Raw genomic sequence first — 15,575 nt, 5'->3', positions numbered from 1 at the left:
CGGCCGCCGCGCCGCTAGGCAGGGGGGCGAGGGCGGCGCATGGCGGGCGGCCCGCCGCTCCGATCAGCGCCGCGATGCCGCAGCTCCTCTCCGGCACCGCCGGGCACCACAGCTCCGCCGCCGCAGCACCAGCAGCCCCGCCGCCGCCGCCGCCGCCGCCTCTCCCGCGCAGCCGCCGCCGCAGCGCCGCCCGCTGGCCGAGCCCGGAGCGGCAGGGAGAGCCGCGCGCGCGCCCCCGCCGCCTGGCCTGGGACGCGCCGGGCGGTGGAGGGACGCGGCGGGGACGCGCCCGCGGGGCGGGGCCGGCGTAGGCCGCCCCTGAGCGCCGGCGCAGCGCGGCTTCTCCGGCTGCCCGGCACGGAACGGCAGCGGCGGCCCACGGCCGAGGGCTCCGGCGCGCCTTCCCGGCGAAGAATTTGCTCACAAGGCGGACTGCCAACCGGTGGAGCGTCTTGCCCCCTCACTGGAGGCTTCCAAGGGGCCCAGGGGGCTGGACTAGAAGACCTCCAGGGTCCCTTCCAGCCCTATTCCGAGTGGAGCCGGAGGTCTCCGCCGGGGAACCTCGAGGGGCAACGGCGGGAACTGAGTCAGAGGACGGGGAGGGGCGACCCGGCGGACTGCGATTCCCAGGGGGCGCCGCGGCAAGCGAGCGTGCCGGGAGCGGCGCGGTTGCCTAGCGACGGTGGGCCATGGCGGCGGGCGGGCAGCCGTCGGGGGAGCAGCCGGCCCGGCCTCGCAGCGCCGCCCCCCTCCTGGCCCGCGAGGAGGAGTACAGGTAGGTCGTGGGGGGGGGGAGGGGGCGTCCGGCCCCCGCCCGCCCTGACCGCCCCGTCCCGTTGCAGGCGCCTGAACGCGGCCCTGGAGGCGAAGGCGGCGGCGGTGATGCGCCAGGCGGAGGAGCTGATGGTGAGCGCGGGGCGGGAGCGGCAGGGGCCCCGGGCTCTGGCGGCCGGAAGAGGCTCCTGACGGCTGCCCTCCCTTCTGCAGAGGGACCGACGGGAAGCCCTGGCCAGGCCCGTCTCGGCCCGCGGGGACGCGCTGGAGGAGGAGGAGGAGGAGGCGGCTGCCGCCGCCAAGGAAAGGTACGCCGGCTGCGCGCTCCGGTGGGGAGGGCGCTCAAGCCTGGCTTCAGCAAGGTCGCTTTTCCGCCGGCTTCTCTGGAGCCCCCCGGGCTTCGCATCGCCCGAGCCTCTTGATCCCCCCCCCCCCCGTTTCCCCAGCGGTCGCAGGCAAAGAAGGCAACGGCGGAGGCCTCCGCGCTGCCCGCTTTTCACCCGGGGCTACTCAGTAATTCAGACGTCGAGGAGAGGTGGCGTTCCTTGATTGGCGTGACTGAAACCTGAACTTTATCGCAATATGCTCCTCTCTGCTGCTTCTTTATAGGGATATAAATTCTCCTGAGCCACCAGTTCCTCTTGCGCATAACAAGGTACCGGAACAGAGTTTTCATTTTACATCTTTCTAGTAAGTCAGCAGTTCCCTTCTGAGGGGAAACTGAACGGTTTGTAGCCCAGCCTCATCTTCTGCGTTTCGCATACAGTAAACTATCTGGAGAACAAACCGCACATTATATCATTAAGTGCCTGGGCCCCAGTGTGTGAAGGAGCCCAACTCCTGCTTTTAATACCCATTTTTAAATAAAGAAAACTTTAAGAAGCAGCATGCCTACCAAGTATCTAAAGTGGTTTTTCTGACTTCTCTTTAGCAGCTACACAAGAAGAAAGCCAGCACTGCACCTACAATTCGAAGTCGGCCACTGACTGGAAGAAAAGGGAAAAGACCTCTCTTAGGGTATAGGACCGTGATGGCGAACCTATGGCACACGTGCCAAAAGTGGCACGCAGAGCCATTTCACTTGGCACGTGCAGCGTCACCCATTCCTCTTCTGGATTTCTGGCACTCGCATGCGCATCGGCCAGCTAGTCTTCTGGTCATTGGTGTGCATGTGCGTGCAACAATCATCTGGCCTTCATATGTGTGGCAGTGCCAGAAACCAGAAGATCAGCCGGCCAGCTGATCATCGCACATGCATGCGTGCCAGTAAACAGAAGACTAGCTGGCCGGTGTGCATGTGTGCCCCGGGACATCCACCCCCTTGCCAGCCAGGAGCGCTGCCCCAGTCGCTCCCCTGTGCCCACCCGCCTGCCTGCCTGCCCTGTCACCGACACCATGAGGAAAGGCCCCGAAGCTGCGCTGCCTGGGATTCACATGGACTGCCACAGGGGCAAGCCAGGCATGGCTGGCTGGATGCTGCCCAGAGCGCAAGGCTGGCAGGAGGAGGAGTAGTGGCGGCGGCAGACCATTCATGCTGGCAAAGTTTAGTGCAGGAGCCTTTCCAGGCCCAAAATGGGGCACAGGGGGGAGGGCATATGTGGGGAGGGCATACGTGCGGGGCCACACATGTATTGAAAATAACAGATGAATAAAATTTCCAAAGTGAAACAATCTCAGCTTAAAAGGAAGAAAAATTGTATCTCAGCTGAGAGTAAAAAAGATGCTTCCCTGTGCGCCTGAGCTGGCTGGTTGGGTGGGGAGGGAGGGAAGCACCGACCCGCCCGTCCTCGCCACCGCCACCCCCTCGCCCCTGGTGATGGCTGTTGTGCTGCCGCTTCCGGGCATGGAGCAGGCAGTTCCCCCCCGGGCAAAGGTTGGTGCAGGAGGCTTTCCAGGCCCAAAATGGGGCATGGGAGGGGGCAGGGCACATGTACAGGGGGCTGGGTCGTGCGTGCATGTGCAGAGGGGTGCGCATTTGGCACCCGAGGAGAAAAGATTCGCCATCACTGGTATAGAATGTAAAGTTGAGCATAAAACAGGATCAGCATTGGCAGCTTTTGGGATCTTGCAGCTTTCATAATGTGATGGTTGTAGTTGAATTCAGTTACTTCTATCCAGCAGTCTAAGAAGAACACAAGACAGCCAAGCTGTGCCCGGGCAGTTAGGTCAAAAGAGCCGTGTCCATCTCTGATGCCCGCATTCCAAGTCTTGGCAAATTCCCCTTTTATACAGGGGACGGAAGAGCTTTAAATGCTGGAGGAGGGATATGCGTACCCTTTTCTAGATTGTCTCTATCTGAATAGAGAGCTTCATGGAATCTCCTCACTTGCTCATACTTGGGACTGCTGCCTTGGAAATAAGTTTTTTGTTGGCAGATAGCTCTGTAGAAATATTTAAAAAGGTTGCAAAACATTCTTCAATCTTCTTAGCTGGCAGATAATTCTGGATTTAAAGAGGATCAAATCACTTCACACAGATGATTAGTTCCATGTTACAATTTTAATATGCATCTGTTTTGTTGTACTGTTTTGTACAAATGCTGTTCTATGAGCAGAGAATGTTTACTTATATTGGGTCAAATACCCACAAGTATGCAGTCTTGCTTTTACAGTTTCCTAGACATCTGTGTTCCTCTTCATATTGCTTTCAACTTTCCAGTACAAAATCAAGATTACAGGTTGACCCAAGCAATACTGATGTTGCTGCTCCAGGATGCTCCCTGACAAAACTAATTGGGAAAATTGAAGGGCAGCTGGAAGAAGGAAACCTGCCTGATCTGGAAGATAAGCTTATCCCAAGTACAGGATGTGAACTTGGAGCAGGTGAGTGTTTGCTGGCTGGTTTTGCTTTCACTAATTGTCCCTTTCTTTTTGTAGCAGGAGAAAATGGTCTTCTAGAAATTGCCACTGTTCAAAACATGCATATGTAATCTACCACCCCAATTTTTTTTTTCAGCGTGGCTTAAATAGGGTTCTCTTAACATGGGCTCTAGAATTGTAGATTCTACATAAGATAGATTGTTTTATGGAGTTGTTGCCAACTTGCAGAGGCCCAGATCCGGTTCCTAAAGGCAAAGCTGCGTGTGATGCAGGAGGAGCTGGATGCCATTGGGCAAGAATGTAGCAAGAAGGTAAGAGCAAGTGCTGACTTGCTTGGGTTAAGCTATGGATTGTACTTGATGGTGGTCTGCCACCCAAAGGTATCTGTTTCACATTTACCAAGTCCTCTGCACATTCACATTCACAACTTCCTCACGAGAGGCCGGGTTTTCCTCACAGAACATAGAGTGAGGAAAGGCCTGGTAGTGAAGTTGGAGGGATGTCCCAGAAGAAAAAGAACTCCCAAGGAAAACAACAAATGTGTCTCCAGCGAGGAGAATGCCTCGGAGCCCCAAGGACCACCATCCAAACAGGGCGTGGGCTTGTTTTTTGAAGTTTTGATCTAAAGTTGGAATTCGGGGGGCGGGGGAAAAGTTGCAGAGAAGAAACATAGCATTAACCCAACAGGCTCCAACTCTCTTGTGGCTCTTAATTTTGGGCCTGCAGGATGGGGAGAATGAACATTTCAGCAGCCGTCTTAAGGAGGTTGAAGAAGAACGTGGTCGGCTGCAACGCGCAGCCAGCCTACACCAGTCTCAGGCAGAAAAGTACAAACTGCTGTCAGAGGAAGCCACCCGAAAAAGTGAAGGTCTGCAGCAGAAACTCTCCATGCTAGAAAAGGTAACAAAGCCATTTTGATCTCTTGCCTTCTTTAGGAGGATAAGTGTGCCATTGGTCAGAGGGACTAGGCTTTGATTGGTTTAATCATGATTTCATGAAGTTCTAATGGCTCACAAGTTAATCCAAAAACACATAAATGATCTGGTACGAATGTCCCAGAACTGAAGCAGGTAAGAAAAAATAGAAATAAATAGCTGTAGAGCATCCTCACCATAGAAAGTTCCTCTACCTTGTTTGTAAAAAAGTGATATTAATGTTTGTGGGAAGTTATCCCTCAGAAGAAGGCAGGGGAGGTGCCACTGCCGCCACTACCTTTGTCCCTGGCTGGCAGACAAGGCTGGATGTTGAGGCTCTCTTTCCTGCTGCTGCACCAAAGGGCTCCTCCTCTGAAGCCAAGAGAGGCCTTTGGCCATGTTTTAACTTGATACAACAGGAACTGGAGAATCTGAAGCGAGCACAAAAACAAGTTGCGGCAACCCAGAGCACAACGGACATTCGCTTGAACCGAGCTCTTGAGGAAGCTGAGAAATACAAAATGGAGCTAAATAAACTGAAGCAAAGTAACAAGGTAGGCAGTATGTGTTAGCAAGAAATGTGAATTTGGAAGCCCCTTAGCCTAGGATAGCACCCCTTACCCTTTCCCATCTGTCTTTTTCTACTAACTGCTCGGGAAACATCCCAATTTTTTTCTCATTTCAACTATCAAATAGGATAAGGCTAAAGTCATCCAGGAAGCTTCATGATTACAGCTTCTTTTCTTTTCTTTCTAATTTGCTGCATGGTCTTTTCCTGTCTGTTCCAAGCAATGCATTCAATATCAGTTCTAAAATGAAATAATTCTGCAAGCACATGCATTGTAGTCTCTCTTTCTCCTGGTGACAGAATCAGATCCTTCAAGGCATGGCTGTATATGAACTGCACATGGGGTTTTGTTAGGAAGTTATAGGAGCTTATGATTGTGCAGCACTGCTGAGCCTTGTCATTTGCTCTCCTTCAGATGTGTCCAAGGGCTGTATTCATAAGGATGTAACAGTTTCTGTATTCTTCCTTTTGTGCTAGGATGTGGTCAACCAAGAGCATAAAAAACTTGAAGAACTAAAAATTGAAAATAAGAGACTGGAGAAACAAAAAGAAGAGCTAGTGGCAGGTTTCAAGAAGCAATTAAAACTTATTGACATTTTAAAAAGACAAAAGGCAAGTTACCCTATGCTATTAATAACTTTAATTGAATTAAAATTAAGGGTGCAGCATAATTCATTTGTTTTGACTTAAATTCAGTCTCTGGGTTAAAAAGCAATAATGAACTGGGTCATAGAGTAAATCCACAGTCAGTATAAGGAATCTCTGTGGCTAGGGTTTTGCAGGGGAGGTCGGGTGGGAAACAGGAGGTATTCAGCAGGTTCTGACCAGTTCTGGAGAATTGGTAGCAGAAATTTTGAGTAGTTCGGAGAACTGGTAAATATCACCTCTGACTGGCCCCACCCCTATCTATTCTCTGCCTCCCGAGTACCAGCTGATTGGGAGGAAATGGGGATTTTGCAGTAAACTTCCCCTGGAATGGGATGGGAATGGAGATTTTACAGTATCCTTCCCCTGCCACGCCCACCAAGCCATGCCCACAGAACAGGTAGTAAAAAATTTTGAATCCCACCACTGGTGGGAAAGGAATGAAAGATGTTAAGCTTCCCAAAATCAGTTTTAATTCCCATCTCAGATCCCAAAGGACATACCAACTTCAGATGGTTTCTTGTTGGCAGCCCTTCATGTTTGGGCCATCTCAAGATATTGCTTGCTGAGAGGTGGAAACTGGTTTCTGTCTTTGGATGACCAGGGGTGGCCAGTCAGTCAAAAATATACTGGGGGGGGGTGGGGGGTTTACATTACAAGAAATTGAAGTGATGTCCCGGTGCCTGGAGGCCGTACGGATCTGGATGGGGAGGAACAGGCTCAGGCTCAACCCATCCAAGACCGAGTGGCTGTGGTTTCCGACGTCACAATATAGTAAGTTGACGCCATCACTATTGGGGGCGAATCATTGGCCCCCACAGAGAGGGCTCGCAACTTGGGCGTCCTCCTGGATTCACGGCTGTCTTTAGAAGAGCACCTGACGGCCATGACCGGGAGGATTTTTTATCAGGTTCGCCTGATTTGCCAGTTGCATCCCTTTCTGGATCGGGACTCATTACGCACAGTCACTCATGCCCTCGTCACCTCCCGCCTGGACTATTGTAATGCTCTCTACATGGGGCTCCCCTTGAGGAGCACCTGGAGGCTCCAACTGGCGCAGAGTGCGGCCGCGCGGGTGGCAATGGGAGCGTCATGGCGCTCCCATGTGACACCTCTCCTGCGCGAGCTGCACTGGCTCCCGGTGGTCTTCCGGGTGCGCTTCAAGGTTTTGGTTACCACCTTCAAAGCGCTCCATGGCTTAGGACCTGGTTATCTACGGGACCGCCTACTACCACCAATAGCCTCCCACCGGCCAGTACGCTCTCATAGAGAGGGACTCCTCCGGGTGCCGTCAGCCAAACAGTGTCGGCTGGCGGCCCCTAGGGGGAGAGCCTTCTCTGTGGGGGCATCTACCGTCTGGAATGAGCTCCCCCCAGAGATACAGAGGATTCCGGATCTGCGCACCTTCTGCCGCGCTGTGAAGACCTTTTTATTCCATCAAGCGGGCTTGGCCTAATCTCCTCCCTCTTTTAATATGTAAATTTTAATCTGTTTTTAAATTATTGGGGTGTTTTAATCTGTCTGGGCCAAAATGATTTGATTTTATCTAGTTTTAAATTTTGTGTATTTATGTATTTTATTGCTTGGCTGTTCGCCCTGAGTCCTTCGGGAGTAGGGCGGTATACAAATCAAATAAACTAAACTAAATAATGCATTTCTCAGATTATTTTTCAGATAGTGAAAGAGAATGAGCAAAACCTCTTGTCAGAGAGGTGGAAGAAAGATTTCTTGAGTAAAAATCTTCTTTCCCCCTAGATGCACATTGAATCTGCCAAGATGCTTTCTTTTACTGAAGAGGAATTTATGAAGGCTCTGGAGTGGGGCAATTCTTAATTCAATACACAGCATCATCCCTCTACAGAAGATGTGGGTGTTTCAGAAGAATGAAATTTTGAACCACACTTTTTTCTGGGGGCAAAAGGCAGAGTATATGCTTTACACTATTCACTTCTTCCCACCAATGTTTTTGCTAATAGCTCTTTTTCCGTTCTCCATCACTTAGCAGGGTTAATCTAACCCTTTGCCAACTCTTTTAATTGATAGCTGTCATTAAACTTCTAGACTATAAAAATAATTTGGATGCTCACCCTTATTATTGGAAGTAGCTTTAAAAAGGATTTTTTTTCCCAAAATAAAACTACAGGAAATAATTGATCAAGCATTTTTCAGTTAATAGAACAGATGTAATAGTACATTGTATAAAAATAGTAGCTAATTGGAGAAATGAAAGCTGCAATACTGAAAAAAGCTACTGTTGTGGCCTGCGGAGGTGGCAGCAGATTCGGACAGTGAGGAGATTGGGGAGGAACATGGGCCAGTCCTGGAGTCTGGGGAAGGCTCTGATGAGGGGGCCAGGGCTGTATGCCAGTTACCAGCTGCTTTCGGAGTCAGACATCAGTGAGGCAGATGAACAGCTGGAGCTGTTCCCAGTGTGCGCATGCCAGATGAAGGGAATAGCTAAAGAACAAGGGTCGACTTGGGAGTAAGGCCACAGGTGGACAATGAATGGCCCCTCCCATAGGAAATAAAAGAGGAGCGAAAGGGGAGTGGGCTTTTGCAGGAAACAATTTGGTCGTTTTTGGGGAAACCTAGGTCAGAACAGCTACCAGTATTCAAGGGTGCCCCCATGGCATGGTTTTTTGCTTTGTTTTAAATTGCTAACTAAGCAAAGAATAATACAATCTGTTCTAATGCTTGGAATTATCAATCTGTCTTCAAAGAGAACTCTCAACTAAAATTAAATCCAGATACAGAGTCTAGAAGACAGCCGGTATGGCACAGAGCTGAAGTGCTGGAATGGCATTGGGGAGATCCAAATTCAGATCCACTCCCAGCCGTGGAAGCTTGCTGAAGGTCTTGGGCTTATGGGTTTTTTAGCTCGATCCCCCTCACAGGGTTGTTGCGGGGAAGAACGGGGAGGATGCACTTATACTGCCTAAAGCTGAAGAAAGGTCAACCAAATAATAAAAAATAAATGAATATTGCAAAGAAACTGGGAACTCTAGTCAAAGAAGTAATTTATCAATATTTTTTTAAAAAGTCTGTGTAGCGGCGAATGCAGTCCGTAGGGTGGGGTGACTGCTAGGTGGGCTCTTCAGGTGAAGCAATGAAAGCTCAGTTGACTTCAGAGAACCCACCCTCTGGCCTCTTTTGGTAAGCTTGCCGGAACTCTTCTCCAAGCATGTGAACGTCTTGCTCATCTTTAAGGATTCCCTGAACACCCCAGAAGAAAAAAGTTAAATGGAACATCATCAGAGCTATTTTCAAAACTGCTATTTAACTGCACAGCTATCATTTTAAAATGATAGACAAAATAGCCCTTTTTTTCGTTCATTTGAAATTTAAAACCCTCCCTTCAAAACAACAGTTCATCCTTGTTCAGTAAACATCCAACTTTTTCAAACAAATGAGAACTAAGAGAGATTCTGCCACTTTTATCATAAATCCCCTTTCAAGAGTCAACTGCAATCAAGTACAAAGCAGCCCAGCCACTTCTGGTTTCAGCTGCCACAAGCCCTCCTGCAGGATCTGCTCTACAGATCCAGTGCAACCACACTTTAACGTGAAAACCCACTGAAAGATTGCTGAAAATACTCTGTAACCATTTAGCCACTTCAGGGCAGCTGAGTCCAGTGTGGCTGCAGGACTGAAGGATTTGGGCGACACCATGACATTTAAAACCTTTGGGCCATCTAATTCCCTGTTGGAGGAAGGATAATCTCCCCATGAGGAGAGGAAAAAGCAGAGGCACCAGAGAACTCGGCCACACTCTTCCAGCTGGGGCATGAAGTTCAGCCCGCAACAGCTCTGGTCCAAGCAAGCCTTCCACTGGGCAATGAGCCTGCTTCGACTTACTCGTGGAAGATACCCCAACAGTTTAACTGCATGCTCTTTAAGAAGCTTCTGCCGCTCTTCCTCAATAATGTCAGCAACGATTCCGCTCCTCCTTTCTTCCATTTGTCTTTCTTCTAGTTCACGTTCCTATGGTGGTAAAATTGAAGCGTGTGACTTTTTCACTTCAAAAGCAGTTTCGTGCTTTGGCTGACAAATTACCAGCCACTGCTTTTAATACAGGCTGCAATCTGTACTCCAATGCCATAGCAGGTCTCCTGGAGCACCCAGCAGGGGCAAATGTGTTTGTGTTCTATTCAAAATGCTGGCTTGGAAAACGCTGGGTTTGTTAGCGCTGCTTTTTTTCAGCTCAACAGATGCTGATCTCTTTCAGCATGTCAAAGCATAAAGTAGCCACTACTAACCACAATGGCTAAATTTGTGTTTACTCATGGAGATAGCAAAATTACGTAAGCTAGAATTTCATATGGGGAAATATAAAGTTCTGAATTGGGGTACTGGCTGGGGGACAACTAATTTGGTTTTAATACATATGAAATAGATCCGGATGTCCTTGTTGACTGCAAATTAAATACAAGCCAGACTTGTGATGAAGCTGTTGAAAGGCAAACGCAACCTCTGTGCATCACTACAGAGAAAGCCTGAGCTCCCCTTCTCTCTGCCCTGGTCAGGCCCCATTTTCAGTCCCATGTGCAGTTCTGAAGAGTGATAAATTGGAGGCCGTTCAGAAGAGGTGTGGAAGCGCTATGCGGAATGGTTAAAGGATCTATTCTACACCAAGATAATGATTGAGGGGAGATGTGATCATAGTATTCATACGCAAAAAAGGGAACGAGCTTATTCCACATTCCCAGGGATAGGAGAACAGCAGGTATAAACTAGTAGGAAGGAAGTTCTGGCTAGACATCAGGCCTGAGGAACTTCTGGGCATGATCTATCAACCTGTGGAATATGAAATGGTGCACCCCCTTTAAACAGCTTGGATGCTCATCAGTTACAGAACCTGCATACTAGGAGGCTGGACTGAATGACCTTCCCAGCCTCCTCAGTTCTAGAATTCACTTTACCTTGTCTGCGATGACCTGTTTGCGTCGTTCTTGGATCAGCTTCTCCACCTCTCTCTTATGTTCCAGTTGCTTCATTCTTCGTTTCTGAGCATTCATCTGCTCAATACGGTCATCTTCTGCAAATTTGGCTAACATGGCCTGGCCAAAGGCCTCCTCCTCTTCCTTCAAGGCCTGCAGCAGCATCTTTCTTGAAGCCAGCTGTTCTTCATAGGAGTTCCGGAGCTCTAGGCGCTGCCTGATCCTCTTCTCCAGCTCTTCCTGCACATGGAACAAAGCTCAGCTCCAACCACCTTTTGTGCCCTCAGCCAGAAGAGCAGGACTCAGACATCCCCCTTTCCTTGCTGCCCCCCCCCTCCCCCCCCGCGATGCCAATCTGGAACTTGAGCCAATGGCATTTACCATCTCCTTCTTCCTCTCTGTCTCAGCCTGTTCTTCAAAGTGCAACTCGGCTCGGATTTGCTCAAGTTCCTCTCGGTCCTGCTGCTCTTTTTTCAGAACTTCTGTAAGCTACAAGCAAGAGGAAAGACAAGTTTAGGCAGCTCCTACCCAACCAACCAAATCTGAGAGACAGAATGGCAATGTCAATACCATTTGCTGGAGCTTTCTTTTTTTCTCCTCATTTTCATGAATCTTTGCCATTCGGTTGTCTTCTCTCTCCTGCCACATGTTAGCAAATTCCATGATCTTTTGGTTTTCCTCTTCCATCTCTTCACGCTGTCGTCTCCTCCTCAAGGCCTGGTCTTTTTTGAATTCTTCAATGAATTTCTGTGTGGTTCTCTTTTTTTCTAGTCTGTCTTGTCTTGCCCTATGGGAAATGTGCAGAGCTTCAGTAATGCACCTGGAGGAGCCTAACAACCTATACCCCCCACCCTTCAGTGAGCAATTTAAAGTTTCCCAGCTGCATGCATTGGTATGGACACAAAGCGGATTGCCATACATCTATCTTCCAGAAATCCCACTGCTGCTTGTGACCACAAGAAGGGATCACAATTAAAAATGAATGGTATAAGAACCATTTAATGTGGCCCCACCCAGCCATGGAAGGAGCCAACAGCCTTAAAAGACAGTCCAAACTTTCTCCCCTGTGAAGTAATTGGTCCAAAGGTTTCCGAGATGCCTCAAGCAAATGAGGGCATGGATGGACACACTGCTGGCCCCCCAAGGCCTGGAGGACTGCTTCCTTTGCACAATGGAGCAGCCTGTTATGACTACTCCTCAAGGATGGGAGCCTTTAAGCAGAGATTCAACAGCCGCCTGTTTGGGAGAGTGAGATTTGTTCGGAGCAGGAAGATAAATCTGTGATACAAAAGCAAAAAGTGCCAGTCCCAACCCATAGCATGTAACAGCTAGTCCTTGACTTATGAAAATTGGGGCTGGAACTTTTGTCACTGATATGGGTGTTAAAGTGAGTCACAACCTTTTTTGCCACAGTCATTAAGAAAACCACATGATTGTTAAGTGAATCTGGTTTCCTCCACTGACTTTGCTTGTTGAACACCCCCACCCTCACCCCAAGAAGGTTGTATTGGCAACTGCATGATCCCTGAGCATGTTGCAACTATAAATATACCCCAGTTGCCAAACACCCAAATTTTGATCATACGTTGCGGGGACACTGTGATGGTTGTGTGAGGATCAGTCATTTTTTCAGTGCTATCATTACTTCCAACAGTTATTAAATGAATGGTTGTAAGTCAAGGACTACTTATAATTGTCAGGCCAATTCATCCTGAAGAAAATACAAGTAGTTCAGCCAAGCAAGTTTAACATAATATAAACTAACTTTTCATCTTCCTCATAGATCTTCCTCACAATTTCATCAATCAAGAGTTTCTCTTTAAGGAACTCCTTGTAAGCAGCCTGCTTCCGCCTCTCTTCTTCCTCCAACTGTTTCTCCAGTTCTTGCTGATAGAGCAACTTCTCCTGATTGCGTCTCATTTCAACAGCATTCTCTGCCTTGGCTGCTCTTTCTTGCTCATCTTTCATTGCTTGGTAGATATCTGCATCCTCCTTCTGTTGGCACAAATCCATCTATTTGCTGTGTTTTCCTCCTATTTACTTATAACTTACAATCATTCACTCCATCTTTCTTGTCAGGTACATCTACTTTTGTCTGAGAAGTTAGCTTCCAGATCCGTTCTCTCTACTGTATCACAAATCTGAGATTTGCTACAAATCATTCAGGTTCTCACACATTACAGCATCATCTGCATATAAAAGACATCTACATTCCAGTCAACAACCTCTAACTGTAACAGCATTCTTTATGTATTGGCCTATAAATATTTCTCCAGTTACATTTTCTGCCGTTTTCCAACATTCTCACATTTATTTCATTAAGAGTCCAAAAATTATTCCATAAAACTTGTTACCATTTTTTCATATTTCAGAGCTTCTTTTTCAGCAATCTGAACAGCCCTCTCTTTATTCATATATGCAGATTTCAATTTCCTCTCTAGTTCCCGCAGTTCAATACTAGAAACAAGCAGACAAAAAAAAACCCATGGAAATGATTATTGATTCAAGAGCCCTCTAAAGAATTAGCATAAAAGGCACTGGATGGGGTGACAGTAGGAAACAGCAGCAGCTGGAGTGTGAGCTAATTAAGGAGTGCTACAGGCAGTTCCAACTGGGTTGGAACTTTGGTCGTAAATTGAGGCACCTGTGTGATTGAATCCAATCTTTCTACCATTTCTCTAAATGGACCATGTGGTGGCAAGTCAGAATCACAGTAGTCTCCCAAATGGGCAGTTGTTGCCAAAAAAAAGCAAAGAAGTTTGCAAATAGTGGTCATGACCATGGGACACTGCAACTGTTTGTAAATGCAGCCATGCAATCGTGTGTGCGCATGTGACATTTCACAACAGTGCTTTACAAGCCATTTAAGCACCATTTCAGAATCTACTGTTTCTTTCAATGGTCATTAAGCAACTGGTCGTAAGTTGAGGATTTCCTGCACATGCAGAGACTGTCTCTGAGCCACACCCTCTGTTCCCAAAGATGCTTGGATGGGCCCGAGGAACAACAACTGCTCCTCCATATGCAGCCAGGTTTTTTCCACCTGTGTCAACCATGAGGATGACCCTCAAACAACACAGCCACAGAATGGTTAGTAAAGGAAGTACCTATTTTCTTTGATTTGTTGCCTCATTTTTTCATCTTTAAGTTTGTCATGGTTTAATCTTGCTAATTCAGTTGCCAGTGTTTCTTCCTGCTGCAATTCCAGGTCTTTTAGCCTTTTACTCTCTTCTGCCTGACAAAACAGATTCACATAAATTTCAGTGTGTTTGCAATTGTCTGATGGTTCAATTAGTCCACAAGATAAATTATATGTGCTGTGGTTGATAAGAATTCTTACAAAAAACGGAACTACTTGATTAACTTAAATGTGCAGCGCAATAGTGGATAATTTATTAGCAAAGCCTTTGACATTAGTAATTACCTTAACATTTTTACCAAAATGCTTTTCTTTTGGGGGCGGGCGGGGGCCCCCCTGAGTAGTTTTCGCTCCTTCTCTTTGAGGAGCAATGAAACGGGGGGGGGGGGCAAGGATTGCGGGAAGAGCCGGCTGCAACTGCCGCTGCTGACCAGGGAAGGCTTCCCGCCGCGTCTCCGCCCGTACCCACCTTCCGCACGGCCTCCTCCAGGCGCTGCTCGTGCTCCTCCTCCCGCAGCAACCGCGTGACGCGCTTCTGCTGCACGCGGTCCTCGGCCTCCCACATCACCTCCAGCTGGTGGACGCGCTCCAGCTTCTTGCGGTGCTCCAGCTCCCGCATCTGCTGGAAGTAGAGCTCGTGCTGCTTGCGGTCCATCAGCTGCGCCGCGGTGGGCTGCCGTCGGCTCGGCTTCTGCGCCATGGCCGCGGGAAGCCGCCCTTCGCGGGCCCCAGGGGCGGAGAGGGCAGCAGGGCGGCGGCAGAGGACAGAGCGCCGCGCTGCCTAGCAACGGGCGCGCTTCCGGCGGAAACCAGGGAGGGGAGCGCGCCGCGTCTCCACGCAACTGCGCCTGCGCACCGACCGAGGGTGGGCTGTCGGCGGGAGGGGCCGGCGAGTTCCCCACGCTCGACCGTGACGCCGCTGCTCCGCCGCTATCCCTCCCCCGGGCCCTTTTGCTCCCGGGAATCTGATGCGGCGGGAAGGCTGCCCGTCCAGCCTCGGCAAAGCTGCGCGTCCCCCGAGGTTCTGCGAGAGCAGACGCGCTTGGCCGCCTCGGAGCGCCAGGGGCGAGCGGGCTCCGTTAGAAGCGTGGACCGGAATAGGCTCCCGCGGCAGGACTGGGGGGGGGGGGGGGGGGGGGGGGGGGCGGCGGCGGCGGCGGCTACAAGGCCAGGATCAGGCCGCCGAATCCTCCTTGTGAAGCCCAACCTCTCAACCGACCGGGGGAGAGGGGCGCTGCCGGGGTGGATTTTCAGCTTCCCGGGAGGTGCTGCCCATCCAGTATCACGGGCTGGAGCTGCTGCTCTCTCCCCATTGCCCGCCCTCCTTCCCGGGTTTCCCTCTCCTCAGCCAACTAGCCCTCTGGCCGTGGCCTGCAGTTACTAAGTAGGTCCATGTTTATGTGTGGTGGGCTTCTTTATCCTATTGGTTTTAAATTTGTAGTCAGTCAAGAATGTGTAAATTGGGTAGCCTTATTCATCCTTCCAATGAACAAACACACACTTGGCAACAGAGAGCGAGGCTGCCGGAAAGTTTTCTCAAGTGCGACGCTTCCCCTCAGACACACCAGATTCTTCCCAGCAATCTTTCTCTTTTCACAGATGACCAGCCCAAGATCTGCATCATCTTCATATTTACTCAAAGGTGGGTGTGCCTCAGAATGTGTGGTGCCTTGTGTGCATCTGCAACTAAGGCGATGGTACTCAGCTCAAGCAGGTTCTAAATGCATTCCTTCTGGGGAGAAAGTCTGGAGGCCTACCGAGGGTGAATAACCATAGAAC

General features: G+C 49.6%; 2 protein-coding genes across 4 annotated transcripts; one reads left to right on the top strand and one right to left on the bottom strand.

Moving 5' to 3' along the window:
• The first annotated feature begins 254 nt into the window (after window positions 1-254).
• TEX9 (testis expressed 9) lies at window positions 255-7,791 on the top strand. Of its 2 annotated transcripts, none has more exons than XM_034409356.3 (11): window positions 255-775; window positions 843-906; window positions 988-1,082; window positions 1,384-1,429; window positions 1,706-1,791; window positions 3,433-3,596; window positions 3,822-3,904; window positions 4,320-4,493; window positions 4,927-5,061; window positions 5,553-5,687; window positions 7,476-7,791. In XM_034409356.3, exons 1-11 carry the CDS (start codon window positions 690-692, stop codon window positions 7,551-7,553), a joined length of 1,146 nt encoding a protein of 381 aa, XP_034265247.2. In that variant the 5' UTR covers window positions 255-689; the 3' UTR covers window positions 7,554-7,791. The 2 variants fall into 2 exon arrangements, with proteins under 2 accessions (XP_034265247.2, XP_034265248.2); XM_034409357.3 differs by having other exon boundaries at window positions 257-775; window positions 1,709-1,791.
• A 929-nt stretch (window positions 7,792-8,720) lies between these two features.
• On the bottom strand, window positions 8,721-15,549 carry MNS1 (meiosis specific nuclear structural 1). 2 transcript variants are annotated; one of them, XM_087878035.1, is made up of 9 exons: window positions 14,266-15,549; window positions 13,765-13,892; window positions 13,012-13,114; window positions 12,423-12,670; window positions 11,228-11,444; window positions 11,039-11,146; window positions 10,640-10,897; window positions 9,576-9,701; window positions 8,721-8,933 (listed from the first exon to the last, which is right to left on the bottom strand). In XM_087878035.1, the coding sequence occupies exons 1-9, from the start codon at window positions 14,494-14,496 to the stop codon at window positions 8,835-8,837; spliced, it is 1,518 nt and encodes a 505-aa protein (XP_087734161.1). In that variant the 5' UTR covers window positions 14,497-15,549; the 3' UTR covers window positions 8,721-8,834. The 2 variants fall into 2 exon arrangements, with proteins under 2 accessions (XP_087734161.1, XP_034265236.2); XM_034409345.3 differs by having other exon boundaries at window positions 12,423-12,652.
• Between the last annotated feature and the right edge of the window lie 26 nt (window positions 15,550-15,575).

This window comes from Pantherophis guttatus, chromosome 13 (genome assembly GCF_059756535.1).
Source record: "Pantherophis guttatus breed Tessera chromosome 13, ASM5975653v1, whole genome shotgun sequence".
In the NCBI taxonomy this organism is placed as follows: Eukaryota; Metazoa; Chordata; class Lepidosauria; order Squamata; family Colubridae; genus Pantherophis; species Pantherophis guttatus.
The sequence above is the reverse complement of the archived record's forward strand: the minus strand, read 5'-3'. Positions and strand labels throughout refer to the sequence as shown.

Bases quoted from the DNA above. Each gene is read 5' to 3' on its own strand.
- TEX9 (XM_034409356.3), top strand. From the start codon at position 690: ATGGCGGCGGGCGGGCAGCCGTCGGGGGAGCAGCCGGCCCGGCCTCGC. The intron at 4,494-4,926 runs GTAACAAAGCCA...TTGATACAACAG, and splicing joins AACTCTCCATGCTAGAAAAG to GAACTGGAGAATCTGAAGCG. The intron at 5,062-5,552 runs GTAGGCAGTATG...CTTTTGTGCTAG, and splicing joins AACTGAAGCAAAGTAACAAG to GATGTGGTCAACCAAGAGCA.
- MNS1 (XM_087878035.1), bottom strand. From the start codon at position 14,496: ATGGCGCAGAAGCCGAGCCGACGGCAGCCCACCGCGGCGCAGCTGATG. The intron at 13,893-14,265 runs GTGGGTACGGGC...CTGTTTTGTCAG, and splicing joins TGGAGGAGGCCGTGCGGAAG to GCAGAAGAGAGTAAAAGGCT. The intron at 12,671-13,011 runs GTAACAAGTTTT...CACAGCAAATAG, and splicing joins CTCTGAAATATGAAAAAATG to ATGGATTTGTGCCAACAGAA.